The sequence below is a fragment of the Diadema antillarum genome, unplaced genomic scaffold (genome assembly GCF_040938485.1).
Source record: "Diadema antillarum isolate AM-2024a unplaced genomic scaffold, OU_Dant_1.0 seq00000791_RagTag, whole genome shotgun sequence".
Taxonomy (NCBI): Eukaryota; Metazoa; Echinodermata; class Echinoidea; order Diadematoida; family Diadematidae; genus Diadema; species Diadema antillarum.
The window spans coordinates 530,048-547,845 of NW_027271678.1; the positions used below are offsets into that span (position 1 = coordinate 530,048).

Consider the following 17,798-nt stretch of genomic DNA (forward strand, 5'->3'; position numbering starts at 1 on the left):
AGGGGGGCACGTGCCCCGGGCGCCACTCCTTGGGGGCGCAAAAAACGAAAAAAAAAAAGCGAAGAAAAGAAGAAAAAAAAACGAAGAAGAAGAAGAAGAAGAAGAAGAAGAAGAAAAAAACTCGCCCGGAAAGGGGGGGGGGGGGAGGGAGAATGATGGGGGGGGGGGGGGGGGGGGGCAGAAAACCAAATCAAACAAGATAAAAACAAAACATGATGACGCGGACAAAATGACAATGTTTATTGTGTTCACACAAGAATTCCATGTTCCGTAAGCTGAAATAAAAAAAATTCGGGGCGCTCGCTGCGCTCGCTCGCCAAATATATCTAAAAAAGAAGGTAAGAACAAAACTTGATGATGACGCGGACAAAATGACAATGTCTATTGTGTTCACACATGTCATTTAATATTTAGCAGGCAAAATGTTTCACTGAGCAGCGACTGCAATTTCTTTCGTTCTGAAGCGGTCGCCAATTGGATCAAAAGGCGCCAACGGTTTCGAACATACGGGGGGGGGGGGCGCAAAAAACCCCAAATCAAACAAGATAAGAACAAAACGCAATGATGACGCGGAAATATACAAATTTCGGCTCACTCGCTCGTACTAATTTAGAGTATTTTTTCAAGTCCTCAGTTTGGAGGTATAAATCGTTATCTATAAGGCCGTCACTATATCTTGATTAGAATTGTAAGATTTAATAAGCAAAAAATGACAAGAGTTCCATGTTTAGTAAGCTGAAATATAAAAATTGTCGGCTCTCTCGCTGCGCTCACTCGCCAAAATTTATCAAAAAAAGGAAGAAGAAGATAAGAACAAAACGTGACGACGCGGACAAAATGACAATGTCTATTGTGTTCACACATGTCATTTAATAGTTAGCAGACAAAATGTTTCACTGAGCAGCGGCTGCAATTTCTTTCGTTCTGAAGGCGATCGCCGATTGGATCAAAAGAGGACGCCAACGGTTTCGAACATACGGGGGGGGGGGCGCAAAAAAAATCAAAAAAGATAAAGAACAAAACGTAATGATGACGCGGAAATAAACAAATTTCGGCTTCAGTTTGTTGGTATAAATCGTTATCTATAAGGTCGTCACTATATCTTGATTAGAATTGTAAGATTTAATCAGCAAAAAATGACAAAAATTCCATGTTTTGTAAGCTGAAATACAAAAATTTTCGGCTCGCTTGCTGCGCTCGCTCGCCAAAATTTATATATATTATTATAAAAAAAAAGAGAGATAAGAACAAAACGTGATGATGACGCAGAAATATAAAAATTTCGGCTCACTCGCGCGCACTAATTTAGAGTATTTTTTTTAAAGTCCTCAGTTTGTTGGTATAAATTGTTATCTATAAGGCCGTCACTATATCTTGATTAGAATTGTAAGATTTAATAAGCAAAAAATGACAAGAATTCCATGTTTTGTAAGCTGATATAGAAAAATTTTCGGCTCGCTCGCTGCGCTCGCTCGCCAAAATTTATATATATATATATATATATATATATATATATATATATATATAAAGAGAGATAAGAACAAAACGTGATGATGACGCAGAAATACACAAATTTCGGCTCACTCGCGCGTACTAATTTAGAGTATTTTTTTAAAGTCTTCACTTTGTTGGTATAAATCGTTATCTATAAGGCCGTCACTATCTTGATTAGAATTGTAAGATTTAATAAGCAAAAAATGGCAAGAATTCCATGTTTTGTAAGCTGAAATACAAAAATTTTCGGCTCGCTCGCTGCGCTCGCTCGCCAAAATTTATCAAAATTCGCTACATTTAAATCACCCTCAAAAGACCCCTTTTAAGTGCTTGAAAAAAGCATATCATGGAGACTTTGTTTAAAGTCCCTACCGGGATGGGGTTGGGGTTGAACACTTTTTCAGAAATTAGGGGCGCAATTTTCGCGCTTGCCCCGGGCGCCGTTTCCCCTAGATACGCCACTGGCAACATGATATGTAATATTTTGACTGAGTTCATATCAAAGGAGGCTTAATGCGATGATTATGATTAAACAAGGCTTTGAGAGACACAATCATTTCATACTGTGCTATTTTGTATAATCATAGTCTGGAGAAATATCACAATTTTGTGAACTTGTGTGAAAATGTTAAATACCAGTACTTTCATTATATTTATTTTAGATTTGAATTTCAAGAAATCTCTATGACTATTTTTTGTTAATTTCACTGTCTCTATCAAAGACCAATTTTACTGTGGCCTAGAATAATTGCACTTTGCAGACTTTTTTTTTTCCTGCTAGACTCGTACCCATTTCAGTCCCTTGTGCCACCCTGTAGCATTAGGAAACCTGCAATAAAGATTTAACTCCCAAAAAATTATAGTAATTATATTCACATCCCTTTTGTTCATTGACGTGTTGCTTTCGGGTGTCCGCACTTTTAGTGCAAAATTTGATACACTAAGGATAGCTAGAGTCTTTATATTTTAATAAAACAAAGCTCTTTTGTGGTGTTGTTGCTTGAAAGAATGACATTCCATCCATAGATTGTATATGATAGAATTTCTTGTGTTAAAAGTGACTATTTTCCATTGGAGCGTTAAACTTCAAAGAACAAATCGAAATTTCCCTTTTTACACACTCACAATTTACTCCCAAGCGTCTGGAGCCAGTGTTTAGAGTAACATAACTAACTTTGCAAGGAAATTTGCAGAGGATATTATTTACCTGGATGGTTTTAAATTTGATTCCACAGAGGCAAATAAAAGCGTCTCTTATTGCATTTTGTGAAATCGATGCTTTGAAGTGGCTCAGAACTCCTGAGTGTTTTGAAGGAGAAATGATTGTGCTTTGATTTCCCATGGTAACCTGCATCCATTTCAATAACAGCCACAAAGGACATTGATATCATTACTCATTTATATCCATCTGTACTTAAAAACACTTAAAAGGATTTTTGCTACCTAATGGGTCCACAGGGTGTAACATAACACTTGCTTAAAAGTACTGTAAAAAAAGTGTGCAAATTTGGTCACACAGTTTTTAGAAAGTGCATGTTGATGTCACAAACCATGCACATTACTCTATTAAACTTAGCAAAAATGGTTCATATGGATATTGTTTCTGAATCTTTGCCTGTTGTTATGGCATACGTGTACATGTATGACATTTGTGCATTGTACACTTAGCTCATCTTGCTTGTAATGTGCAAGTTTCTGCGTAGGTTTTGCCATATTTTGATTGTGAAACAATCTTCGAAAATAATCTCATGTTCGCCACATTTTAAACTGATTTAAATTGCCTCTTTCATCCTCAGGACTTTTCACAAAACAGATTGGTCCTCAACCCAGCAACAGAGGGCGTGCTCCATGATAGATACGAGACTTTAAGTCAAGAGGTGAGATGACCAAGAAGCCACTTGCGAGTTTTATTTCATATTTTTCTTTTTATTTCTTTTGTTTCTAACAAAAAATAAGGGGGGGGGCATGCCCCAGTTGTGCCCCCCTCTGGATCTGCCACTGATGTAGTGCCATTATGTCTACAAGTTGCAATACAAACAGCTTGATGCAAAAATCAACTAGAAAAGTATTCTTAGAGTGCAGACCTCCACCAAGCAGGTTTTTCCACCACTGATCTGATATTCTTCCATATAATCATGCACTCATGCATGCATGCTGAAAATAGCCCACTCTTCCAATATAGAAGCCTTTTGTTACATCATCAATTTTCAGCTACTGTGTGGCACCTTGCCCTATAGCCATAGCATAAACTAGAGAACACACTTTAGGGCACGCATGCTTACCTCAAATACGCGCAGCTTGAACTCCCAAGTTCATTGACCCTATTTTACCTGCCAAAATATCGAAAATCCCTTGTAAAATCCATAACAATTCCTGGATCACTACCAAAATCTAATCACCTGTTTCTTGTGTCATTCTCAACTTTCCCCGCATATTTCATCTAAATTTGTGCATAACTTTTGTTGTTATTTTGCACACAGACAAGCAAACAAACAAGCCAATGCTGATGAAAATATAATCTCTTCCCTTGGAGGAGGTAATTAACTTCAATAATTTGTTAGACACATAATTATACATTTCTTTTTCCTGACTTCAACTCAGGTCCAGTCTCTTGAATCTGCCATCAATTCTCTCAAGGATCAGACCAACAGATTAAAAAGACAATATGAGAGGTAAGCCAATTTACTGGATGCACCATATTCATCATTAACCCATTAACTTGTTGAGGACGAGTCCTGAGTATACTCTAGCAAGTGTCTATGGGAAATGCATGTTGTAGTAAAATCAGTCCATCCTCAACGGGTTAATTAGGACTGGTAGGACAATATCATCAGTCATTAAAATCCTATCCAACTACCACATTAATCAATTGAAAAAGTAGTGTTAACACTTTTCGAAACAAAAGAAAACATATCAATGGCCCACTCTCAGGATGTTATATGACATATTTGAGTTAGTTATACAAAACAAGACTTTCATACGATGTTAATCACAAGAGTATCACTTAATAGCAGAATTAGCAGTAACAGGGTCTTAGCTGAGGAACAGAATTCATTGTTTGTTTCCCAGAGAAGACTATGTGATATCAAAGAGTATTTATCAGCTGTGCAGTGTCAACTGAAGTTTTATTGTCATAATATTGATTGGATATTTAATTTGATCAGTTATTACACAATACTTTAATATAAGTTATTGTTCAAAACAGGGCAGTGATGCCAAAAGGTTGTATAACCTGTGGTGACAGCTCCTAGATGAAATTGAAACTTTTTACAGACCAAACGAGAAAAGAATGACTTCATAAGGTTCATTGGTATTCATTTCCACCACGATGTATGATTGTTGTTCCACTTATTCTGGTATATCCTGGGACAAGATGTTAATACCCACAGTACCCTCTAGAGCCAGGTGTATAAATGGGTACCTCACAACGCTGGAGTAATATATGGTATGCATTGTCCTCTGGTAAAACAGTGTCAACACTGAAGATGCTACCATTGATAAAGAAGATAATGCTATTATCATTATGATTTTTATCATATTTCATTGATCATGATACTGTTCTACTCTCTTCCTCTCACATCTGGCGTAGCACCAAGTCAAATCCAGCTGCAAATGCACATGAAACTCTTGTTGAGATCCACAAGCTACGCAATGAGAATCGCCAGAATGAGATCCGGCTGGCGTGTAAAAGATCCCAGGTAAGTCTTCAGGCCTCTTACTGTGTTTTGGTGAGGATGATTGTTTTGAAGTCAAAACAAGTCATAGTCATTCTTTTAATTTATAACCAAGAGGTATGACTGAATTGAATTGAATTGAATTGAATTGAATGTTTTATTGTCCACAATGCAAATGTGGACATGTGCCTTCCACCAGTCTTACAAACAAGAGATACAAAAAGATGGCAATTTGTTCAAAGAACAACATATGCGTGACAAATTACAAATAACTCGAAACAAAAATGTTTTGGAATAATTGTTGCAGAAATTGAAAATGATAACCATTACTGGTATATTCATAATACATCTTACATATACGTATCTCATTCAATTCAATGGTTTAAATAAATTACATAATCATAATGTGTATTATCAGAAATTGAACTTTCAAACAAATCTTCCACTTCTAATCAACATCTTTATCTTTATACTTTATGATGTTATCATTCATGAGATTAGATTCATGAGGTTGTACACCCTACTCAGGATTCTTATATGGAAAATTATTTTTCAATCTGTTCCTGCAAATTCCTGTAAGCACATTGTATGTTTTTATGCCTCCGCCACGAAGTGGTGCCGGAGGCATTATGTTTTCGGGTTGTCCGTCCGTCCGTCCGTCCATCCGTCCGTCCGTCCGTAATGAATTTTGTGGACAGGGTAACTACCAAAACCTTTTGAGGTATCCTAATGACACTTGGCATGTATGTGTATTAGGGGGTGAAGTTGTGCCTATCAACTTTTGGGTGCACATGCTCAAGGTCAAAGGTCAAAAGGTCAAGGTCAAATGCTTAAAATTTTACCATTTCCCCCATATCTATGCAATGCCTGAAGATATTTTCCTGAAACTTAGTGTATACATGTACTACCCAATTAAAATTCTCTGGTGAAAGTTTGGGGTCATGAGGTCAAAAGGTCAAAGGTCAAAAGGTCAAGTGAAATTTTAAATTTTCACCTTTTTCTCTGTATCTTGGAAATTGTTCGAGGTATCTTCATGGAACATAGTATATATATATATGCATCTACTGACTGGCAGTGGTTATCTAGGGAATTTAGGGTTCATGGGGTCAAAGGTCAGGGGTCAAAGGTCAAGGGCAATACTTCAAAATTTTACTATTTTCCTTATATTTATGCAATGCCAGCAGGACTTTTTTTTTTTTTTTTTAACTTGATGTATGCATGTATAACCCAATAGAGATTCTCTGGGATTTTTTTTTTTGCCAAGAAGGTCAAAGGTCAAAAGGTCAAAGATCAAGTGAAAGTGCTGAACTTAATTCTTTCTCCATATCTCGGAAGTGGCTCAAGTTATCTTGAAACTTAGAACATGCTGAATTTATGTATGTTCTGCCTGACAGTGATTCTCTTATAAATCAAAGGCCAGATGAAAATGATAACAATTTACTGTTCAATACAGAAATTGCACTTTTTCTCCATACCTTGAAAATTACTCAGTGCATAAACTTATGAAATGGTCAAAGTCAAGTTAAAGTTCTTAAATCCCCAAATACATGCTCTCCTATTCATCCAATTAAACATAGGTCAAGGAAGGTAAACATTCAGTACATTTGTGACAAACATGTCATTTTAATATTTTGCCAATTTTGTGAAAATGTAATCACACATTGTCCACATGTACTATAGACCTATTAGGAGAATCATGCATTATGGCGGAGGCATACCAGTCGCCATAGCGACATTTCTAGTCTTTTGATGTCATCTGTACATCATGTATTTCTATTTTTCATTGTGGTTCCACCACCATATTGCGTGAAAGCACCTGAGTACATCAATTCTTAATTGTCAAGTTTTGAATGTTTGTGAAGATATTTTATGTAATTTTCTAGTCTATAACAAATTGGAAAGATTGTGATGGCATTTGTTACTGCAGATTGTTAGTTTTATAATCAATAATACCGGTTTTATGCTTTATAGGTGATAGATATATGACTGAAGAATAGTGATTTGTCAATAAATATTATACATTGGTCAAAGGTTAAGTACATTTAGTACATGTAGTACCAGATCATGAAAGTAAGTGTAATATGTGAATCCTGGAATTCTTTTCAATAGCACTAACAAAACTGAGAAATATATAATATATTTCCCATACTATTCTCTTCTCTCCCCATACAGCTCCTTCTTTTTGCTCCGGAGTGGTTCAAGACCAGGTTGAGTAATGGCCATGCCGTCATGGCGAGTCCGGAGAAAGGCGGGTCAGAGTCGGGAGATTCCATTAGAGAGATGGGGGTGTCCAGTGACGGAGGGATCAGTTCTAACTCACACGTCTTCCAGGAGTACAACTTCATTAAACCCACGTTTTGTGACCAGTGTAAGGGTTTGTTGAAAGGTGAGTTCCAAACTGAGTTTCCTCAAAATGAATTTATTGAGAATACATGAAATTAGAAATCATGGAAAAAAGAATGACTAAAAAAATGAATATGAAAATTCAAATATATTCCCTAGATATAATATTGACTCATATCTAAACAAAGTAAGAATATATGAAATATATGCATGAATAAACACTCTTTATGTGAGAGTGTCTGCATTTGTTCCAGTATTTAGTCCATTTGAATTGAGTTGTACACCATTGTTAAGCTCAGAGTCTGCTCTTTAAGAATATGTCCCTAAATAAAAATTAATGTCTGATGACTTGCTGGTCTTGTTATGCAGAGTCATATATATTTTATATACTGACCGATTCTGTGATGCGCTATGTGTATTTTTGGCATGGGCAGCCCCATTACTATGGTGTCTCAGCCGACCCCCCCTCCCCTCTCCCCCACCCCCCTCCCTACATTAGCACGCGCACGGAATGAAAAACTGATGCATGGTTGTTTTAGCCAATGGGCGTCTCGTACTGAGTGCGCGAATGCTCGCTTAGTGCGCGAACCTTTGTAACAAGTGCACGATAAACATGTTGCCCGTGGGGTGGGGGAGAGGAGGGGGGGTCGGCTGGGACACCGCAAAATGAGCTAATGGATGCGCCCAGTGCCACAAATTGTCTGCTGCCCTCAACAAACCCGAATCGGTCTATATGTTGGTAAAATTTTGTGCATATATTTCTTTTGCGTCAAAGGAATAATGAGGCAAGGACTGCAGAGTCTTATATATTTTATATATATGCATGGCTCGACACTAACTTCATTTTTCGGTGGCCCGATGGGGCCACCAAAATCATCAATTTCAAATTTTTGGTGGCCCGAGAGAAAAATTTGGTGGCCCGAAAAAAAAAAAAAACATTGACAAAAGTCCATTTTTTAAAAATAAGTCGCACACTCACTGCATGTATTTATGCATTTCCGGCGCAAAAAGTTACGATTTTATTGACACACTTTTCAAAAAATTTTGGTGGCCCGACGTGGGCCACCAAATTTGCCCTTTTCTGAAATTTGGTGGCCCGACTTTCATTTTTGGTGGCCCCGGGCCACCGGGCCACCGTTAGTGTCGAGCCCTGATATATGTATATGTTAGTAAAATTTTGTGCATATATTTCTTTTGCATCAAAGGAATCATGAGGCAAGGACTGCGGTGTAAGGTGTGCAAGAGTAGTATTCATCACAAATGTATGGACACCGTTTCAGCCTGCTCTGGCCCTGCCTCTGTGAGTATAAACACATGAAGAGTTTGTTCGCAAAAACCGATAAGTCCATTTTTGAAGATTTTGAAGTTCGGTCTCTGTCATAAAGTACAAAATAATGCCTTTTAAATGATATATTGGTCATTACATATAAAGGTACATTTTTGAAGCAAACATTTTCTTATTATTCTCTTTATTTTTCTTGACCTTTAATGGCAAATATCTCCATTTTTGCAAATATGGACTTATCGGTTTTTGCGAACAAACTCTTCACATCTCCCTTCAAAGCTGTGCCCACTCCCATGCCTTCGATCCCTGGTCCCTGTTTCTTAAAGCTATTTGTAAAGTTACGAATGACTTAAGAACAACTTGTGGTCATTTCTTGTGCTAAATTATTAAACTTCTGATAAGTACAGCAAACAGAACTGATCACCAGTCGTTCTTAAGTTGTTTGCAACTTTAAGAACAGCTTTATGAAACACCCACGTGGTCCCCGTTTCATAAAGCTGTTCGTAAAGTTACGAAAAACTGGAATATGGCAAACCAAGTGGGTTTCCTAATCATTGCTAATTTCAGTAGCTAAAGTTGAAATTTGCAGATGATAATCATTATTTTCAAACATTAACCACATTTTTAGTTGGAAGAGTATTTTTGCCCAATGAAGATGAAGTGTTGACATACAATTATACTTTATTAGAACATAAGGAAAAAATGGGTACACATATCGGCACTTCATATTCCAACTGTTCGTAAAGTCTTGCATAACTTTACAAACAGCTTTATGAAACAGGGCCCTGTTCCTTTAATCCTGACTCTGCTTTCTTTGTGCCAACTGGTACAGATATCTAGAAATTAAGTTCCGAAGAATAGACAATACTTAATATCCCCCTCGTGTCATTGTGACTTTCCAGTTAGATTTAGGAAAATTATTTTTGCCTGCATGGGCTGGCTTATTGACAATATTAGTTTGAAAGAACTGATTGAATGATACAGTAGTGATGTGTAATTGCAGACCATGTCTGTGTTTCATAATTAAAGGCTAATGAGCAGATATGTAGAAGTTTCTTTAAAGAAAGAAAGTTAGTGACGTTTTCACTGTACGTTCACTTGACATTACAGTATATATCAATCATTTTATTCCAGTTGAACAGAAAACACTTGTCTAGTGTTCTGTTTTTCGAATAATGTCCACTATCTTATCTATACTCTAAATACTGACCATTACTAGAAGTTACACACCAAACTTTCATTTCTAAGGGTGTATTTTCAATGTTGTAAGTGTTTTTTTCCCTTTTTCTTTATTTGTGCTTCTGTCAGCAAATATCTTCTTCCTGGAAATAATATTCGTAATTCACTGATGTTACTGAGATAAAAACGTAAGAGTTGAGATGGCTCACATGATTATTTGTTCGTGCATTTTATTGTCACCGGGGTGAGAAGACTTTGCATGTCAGATTTAGTTAAAAATTGTTTGCTTTGATTAATTGCCAGAAATCAGTAAAGTGACGATCTATCCAAATCCTAGCTGTCTTATTCCTAAAAATGAAGCCACAATGGCATGTCAAAGGAAAGATGATCCAATTTGTTACAGTGCTTTGGCTGCCGTGTTTTGTTGCTCTCCTGAACATTTGACATTTTTGAGATATAAGGATTTGTCATTCCAGCAGTATATGTCTATACTGTGTTTTTTCAGTTCATTTTTTTTTAATGTGTGATGTAATTTGCTTAAATACCAGGCAACAGAATCTGCCAGTGCTCTTTTTGGGCAATGCTTGAATAGAGTATGGAAGAGAATACAAAGAAATATAAAAGTATATTTCTGTTGTTGTTATTATTGTCATTTATTCCTAGTTTGAAAATCCTCGGAGGGTTTCTCGACGTTTTAGCTTCCGAGATCACGGCGCCTGGGTACCAATCGATTTTGCAGCCACTGACACACTTCTAAATGAGTTTTTTTTGTGTGTGTTTTTCTTTCATCAGTAGAATTCTAAAGAGATGTGCCGATTGAAAATAACCATGTGTTTCTCTTTTTTCTTTAATATTTGATGTTTTTTGTACATTTATGTCAGTGAAACTGACAGTGTCATACATTTCAAGAATTCAACACATAATGTGATGTTGACAACAATAATACACACATCAGTGACTAAACTTTGTAATTGTTCTTTACTTGTAATATCTCGACACTGAATGCATGCTTAACGATTGAAAAGTGAATTTACCGTTGGTGGTTCTCAATTAATTTGTTATTTTGTATACATTTATCCATTTACAGCAAGAAGGTCGGGGAGGCAAGAAGCTGTTTTTACGTCAAATGAGTGTTCGAGAGATTCGCAACTTGGTACAGAATTGCATCAGTTTTGTTACCTTTTTTACCTCAAAATACAAAAAACCCTCTACCTATAAATGCATGGAGTACTTGTACATTGCATCCATCTGTGAACACATTGCTTTATATTGCCCGCTTTCTCTTTTGCATGCAAAGTGCAAGTAAAACATCACTAAAAAGTCTAGATTTCATGATGATTGAATATATTCAAGTATTTATAGAAATAGATATATGAATATGTTCTTCATGACTTGATAGGTCTATAGTGCAATTGATACATCATGCCTAAATTTCATTTACTTTGTATGATGGTTTGTCTTATTTTCAAAGAGATTGTTTTTACTGAAACATTTCGTTTATTCCAGTAAGGTAATTGCAGTATGTCATCTAAAATAGGTCATCTGTGGAATGGAAAGATATATTGTGTCAATTGCTATAATATTTGATATTTTAAGACAAAAATAGGCGAGGCTAAGAAAAAAGAATGTTATACTCTCAAAAAGGACATCACATTTCCAGAAATGCTTGACATTAAAGCATAAAGCTTCAAGATTTCTCTTTTCATTGTCTGAATTTCAGCAGCTTGTTCGATTAATTCTTTGCTTTCTTGAGCATGCATGTCACTGCAATCATCCAAATCTATTTTGTGGATACAGTAAATATAGTGAAACAAATCAAAGCATATATTTTGTATTCATCTGCTGGTAGAAAATTCCTGGGAAGGGAATTTCCATCACTTTGAGTGATGCTGAACATCTGTTTTGACTGGCAAATCATATCTTTAGGGCGCCCACTTTATCAAATGCCTAGACCCTTGATTTTCTTCTTGGTCGTTAAAGCTATAATCCTATGCTACCAAGTAAACTAGTGATGACACCACTATGTCATATTCTGAGTGCTAGTAAGGACAACATGAAATGTGACCCTGCACCACAAAACAAACAAAAAGTCGCCAGACATGAATTTTTAGTTAAGACCATATTCTGATAGAGCACACTTTAAGATTTAAAATGATGTATAATTCAAATCAAATGGACTCTCCTAACCTATCTAAATATTGGAAAGAAAGCACAAACTCAGGAAAAGTGTGAACTGAGAAAAGAGGCTGTGAAGTACAGTGTCTATTCAAGTGCTTAATCTTTATCAAACCGTGCTGGCTGTGCGATGAATGAGACAAAAAACAGGAAGTAAACCATCGAGTAATAACAATGAAGGGATTATTAGATTAAACTGAAATCAAGCATGCCTCTTTAACACATTCTGTCCATAATTAATGCCAACTTTCAAAGCAGTAGCGCTATCTTTTCAAAAGTTATTAGAGTTGAAAATGAAGAGTGTGTACAATCTTTTTCAGAAACGAAAAAGGGACTCTAAAACACACCTAATCACACTTTCCTACCAAAATGTTCGAGATAAACTGCTAAAAAACACCTTTTCCCGCCCGTTTTATGACCCCAAATTTTAGCATAATGTAAAAGAAGACTTGCTCTTTCAGAAAATATGGAAAAGTCGATATCGGCTAGGTTGACCGATTTCACATATTTTCAGTCCTCACGCAAAATCTGTGTGTGCGACTTTTTGTTCGTTTTGTGATGCATGGTCACAAATATTGGTGGAGGAATCCATTGGCTTAAGGAAGGGAGTGAAGCAAGAGAGGGAGGGGAAAAAAGTGTTCTTGAATGGATCCAGGGTGAATATTTGGGAGACCATGAAACAGCTGTTGTTTGGGCAGTCAATGACAAATCTGAACTGACGAAAAAAATATTTAGGAATTGTCGGCTGATGATGTTGATTTTATGATGTAATTTATCTGCTTTAAAAAATCACTGGATTTCTCTTCTCAGTGGACACACTGATGTATTTTGTGAAGACCACCACGCTTCAGACCTAGCCATTTGTTTTTGTGTTTGCTTACCTCCTTTGACAATCAAACCCTGGCATGATTATTCCTCCGTGAAATACCTTCATTGTAGTGGAAAATGAAAATCTGTCTGGTTAAAATCCCTAAGAATACATTAATTTGTATAAACAATGCAACAACAGTAACATCAACAACAGCAAAAATTTTGTTAAACTGAACAGATAGTATTTTTAAATCTGCATACACTTAGGAGTGAAGGAATTTCACTAGAAGTCTTCAAATGAGGGAGAAAGATTTGTGGTGACACCATGTGTATGTAGTCCTTAACTGGATCGTTGTTTGGCAGAGGAAGAGCCTAGAAAGAGGAGAATTGAAGAGGGAAGCAACATATGGGAGTTGTAAGGATCTCCTCTCTAATTCTCCTCTTTCTAGGCTCTTCTTCTGCCAAACAACTATCCGGTTAAGGACTACATACACATGGTGTCACCACAAATCTTTCTTCCTCATTTACTTCACCATGCAAACCTTCAAGCAACACATAAGTCTTCAAATGCTTTATGTGTCAAATGCCACGTCTGCTTGAAATTGCAAAGCTTTTTTGAACCTTAAGTGCCCTTGTGTGCTTGCCTTCCTACAAGTCCTTTCATTATTTTTATATTTTTTAGATATACAAATCAAGAAAATATATGTTATGGCACACGTATGATGCACACATGTCATTATTTTGTTCAGATTTATGGATATAGGTTTAATGTCAATTTCTGTCAAAAAAAGAAGAAGTATATAATTCAATTTGAATTTCATCGTTTTGTGTCAGATGGCAAGGTGTTTAGGTTTGTCTCCTAAATACTTTTTTTCTTTGTGTTTTTGTTTTTGTAGAGGATAAACGTTTGCAGGATACTACATTTTGTTTATGGAAACATTAGAGCTTGAATCATTCTACGCACAAACACAATTTTTAGTTCAACTTAGTAGGAGATGACACAAAGTCTTGAAAAATGTGTCACTTTGTAATTCTTTACTTGACTCAAGATTAGTGTGATTTTTTTGTTTTGACATTTACAATTCTTCCTGCAGCTGTCTGATTATTATTTCATTTTGTTTTATAATATTGTTGAGTGAGCTAGTCAACTAAAAATAAACTACAACAGCTGGAACAATCGTGCACTTTTAAGTTTGTTCACTTTCTTTATCACTTAATCAATCCTGACTGCTTTGAGTTAAACTTTATTGTTGCAGATGTTTTTTTTTCTCTCTGTCATGATTTTAATTTTATTTTGTATGCCCTTCTAACACCTATATCACCTGTCTAGCGATTCTATCATGGAATGTATGGAATTCTATGACTTAACATGCAGTTTGCCATTTACTTTCTGTAAAATTTTGCTCTGACTCTCACGCAAAGATATGCATGTAACAAGCGTGCATGTGCTGTCACGCTACAATCTGTTTGTTTGATTTGCTATTGTTTGCAGTGGCACAAATATCACCTAAAATGACCTTTCACCTTTTTCTCAATGTGTGTGTGTGTGTGTGTGTTTATGTGTATGTGTGTGTGTGTGTGTGTGTGTGTGTGTATGTGTGTATGTGTGTTTAATGCAACAGTTTGTGTTTTCCTACATCAGACTGTATAAGTGGTATTTTTTTGAGACATATTTCTTTTTTTTTTATAAGATTTTGCAAGTGATGTGATATTTGCAGAAATTTAAATGTCACAAAGACATTGATTTCTATAAAACAAATGATCCATATTTTGTCAGCAGAGAGAGATGATGCAGGTGTCTTATTTGATCACTGTTTTTTTTTTTTTTGATCACTCATGTGATTGTCTTCGAGGCTTGATTTGTGACAAGACATACCCATGATGTCTTTCGCGTTGACAATACACAAACACATTGTATGTACGAGGGGCGACTGAAAAGTTTTGAGCCTCCAAGAGATGGTAAGAGGCAGAAGTACTTTATTGCTCTATTTTTCTACATAGTCCCCTTGTGAGTCCACACACTTCCTCCAGCGGTGACGTAGTGCCTCTATGCCGCTGCAGTAGAAGTTCTTTGGTTGGTCCTCCAGGTAGGAGTCAACAGCATCAATGACCTCCACATCAGAGGTGAAGCGTTGTCCAGCCAAATCTTTTTTGAGGTTTGGAAAGAGGTGGAAGTCCGATGGGGCTAGATCTGGTGAATACGGTGGGTGCGGAACTAGTTGGAACCCACAGTCATGAATGGTTGCCCTTGCAACCGCTAATGAATGCTTTGGAGCATTGTCCTGGTGAAACAAGACACCTTTTATGATCATTTTGTCCATTTTTTATGAATCACCTGATACAGAAAGTTCAAGAACCTGTAAAATAAGGATTAAAATTGTTATGACCAAGAAATTTGGTTGGTAGGATTAAGATATAATGAAGACTTCATGGACCAAATTTGGACTTCATATCTTAATCCTTTCTATGTTAGGCTCAAAACTTTTCAGTCGCCCCTCGTATAATAATCTATTAAATTCTTCATGGTTAGCAATTTGTTGATTTGGTAAGTGATACAATGTAGCTGTTACGTTAGTCCAATAATTTCTTCCATGAAATTCAAGTGAGAAGTCTATCTTTTAAATTGTTTTTGAGTGTTCCTTGAGTATCAGTCGTGGAAAGTGTGATGGTATAGCTGTAAAGCAAATAAGTTCTGAATTGTCAAATATGGATTATGATGGGATTTTTTCTCAATTAATTTACCTCTTGCATGATCAGCCAGAGAAGCGGAAAATGCTGAGGAGACAGAAAAGTTCATCGGATCTCGACACGAGGAGTTTGAATGAAGTCAAAGCAAGCATCAAAGAAGGTATAGTGTACAACTATAGCTGGTTCAAACTAATGAAATTGTTACGTTGAGTTGTTTTTATGACAACTGATTGAAAAATAGCCTTACATCAACGTAAATAAGCACAGGGTTAATCAGTGCTTAGAAGTATCAAGCCACGATAAAAATCATACACATACATACTCAGGCAGGATTTGAAGCTGTTAGCTACCTCCTCAACATTATGATACATTCATTTGAATAAATACGCAGTACCCGCTGCTTGGTGTAAGGATTAGAACCAACACTTGCTGTCTGGCGGAAATTCAGCAGTCTAGTGGATGAGACGCTTGTCCAGAAATCAGGAGGTCGTAGGTTTGAATCCTGCCTGAGTATGTATAGTGGTGGCTTTGTATGGCTACTCCTAAACACTGCTTAATTCGGTGCGTGTGTACGTTGATGTGGAGTAATTTATCAATCAGCTGCAACTAGCAGGTTATGTAGTGTGCTGAAAGTAATGCATGTATTTTCTCCCAGTGTTAGGTGATTTTGTATCCAGCTTACATGGGCTTATAATGTTTCTTTGTTGGGCTTGCCTAAAGTGAGTTTGCAGGTGTTATGCAATATCTCTTGTCATGAATGCCCTTACTTTTACAAAAACTGAAGATGTTATAAAATTTATGTATTTAATTTGGTGATTTGTTACCCTGCATATATTTTTCATGTCCAGTATAACCACTTCTTTACCCCAAAAAACACTCGCAGTGACTTTAAAAGTTTGTATTTCCATTTTTGGATGTCATTACATTGCAATGCTATTAATGTAAATGATTGTTACATTGTAATCATTAAACACCATTTGTACCACAGTGGTGGATCCAGAGGTGGGGCACAACCGGTGCACGCCCCCCTTTATTTTTGGTTAAAAACAAAAGAAATAAAAAGAACAAAAATGAATTGAAACCTGGAAGTGGAACCAGAAATATTAGTTGCGCCCCTCTTTACAGAATTCCTGGATCCGCCCCTGGTACCACATATTCACCCTGCTTCTTCAAGCCAAAGTAGGGGGCAGACTAGTATCTATCCATCTTATCCATCAATACTATCATGCTATGTAGTAAATGTCTGTGTGGAACAGTGTCAATGCTGATAGACAAAATTAATCTTTGGGATGTTGTCTTCCTCTCTATCTGTACAATTTCACTTGAAGAACCAGTTGATCCCATCTACCGCACGATCAAGTGCGCTGCGAGCTTGTCGGGTTCCACCGCCGACGTATCACGACGCGGCTCCATCTCGTCAAACGTCTCGGCGAGCAGTCCAAAGAGGACGCCCTCGCGGTCGGCATTCCAGCAGTCGTCCGGGAGCGGCGACGGAAACTTTCTCATGGCTCCCGACTCGCCCTCCCGGAGGTCAGGCACGCCCAAGTCTGCCCCTCACAGGTTAGTCATGGCTCCTTAAACCCATAGAAGACTAGTCCCGAGTATGCTCGGTCAGGTATCAATGGGAAATGTGTGTTATGACATTATCAGCTAGTCCTCAATGGGTTAACTCACTCGAGGCCAGCTTTTCTGAAACTCACATCATATAATGACCGTGCATCACAAAAACCAACTAGAGGTCACGCCCCGTGATGTTATGTGAACACTCCAAAGAGGTGTCATGGGTCAACAAAGTCAATCTTGAGTTTTTCATATTTTCTCAAAGAGCTATTCTTCTTTTACATTATTTTTAAGTTTGGGGTCATAAAATGAATATGAATGTGTGTTTTCAGCAGATGTTGTACCATCCTTTCTTGTAGTGCTCTCAGGTATGTCTTAGAGGTTCCTTTTCATTTCTTGATTACCCTTTGCCCACCCTTCACTTTGACAGGATAATGCTACTGCCTTGGAAGTTGACATTAATTATGGACAGAATGTGTAAATAGAGTATGGACAATTTTAGCTTAATCAGATAATTCCTTCATTATTGCTGCCAGGTGGTTTACATTCTTTTTTTTTTTTGTCCCATTCATTGCACAGCCAGCATGGTT

General features: G+C 36.9%; 1 protein-coding gene across 1 annotated transcript in view; it reads left to right on the forward strand.

The window, feature by feature from the left end:
- The window catches only part of LOC139739229 (uncharacterized), a 65,241-nt gene that overhangs the window by 33,841 nt on the left and 13,602 nt on the right, over nt 1-17,798 (forward strand). The window contains exons 11-18 of the mRNA XM_071649846.1: nt 3,291-3,371; nt 4,096-4,166; nt 5,084-5,192; nt 7,341-7,554; nt 8,717-8,811; nt 11,063-11,128; nt 15,718-15,808; nt 16,977-17,208. Coding sequence (XP_071505947.1) covers nt 3,291-3,371; nt 4,096-4,166; nt 5,084-5,192; nt 7,341-7,554; nt 8,717-8,811; nt 11,063-11,128; nt 15,718-15,808; nt 16,977-17,208 — 959 coding nt within the window. The remainder of the gene's footprint in view (nt 1-3,290; nt 3,372-4,095; nt 4,167-5,083; nt 5,193-7,340; nt 7,555-8,716; nt 8,812-11,062; nt 11,129-15,717; nt 15,809-16,976; nt 17,209-17,798) is intronic.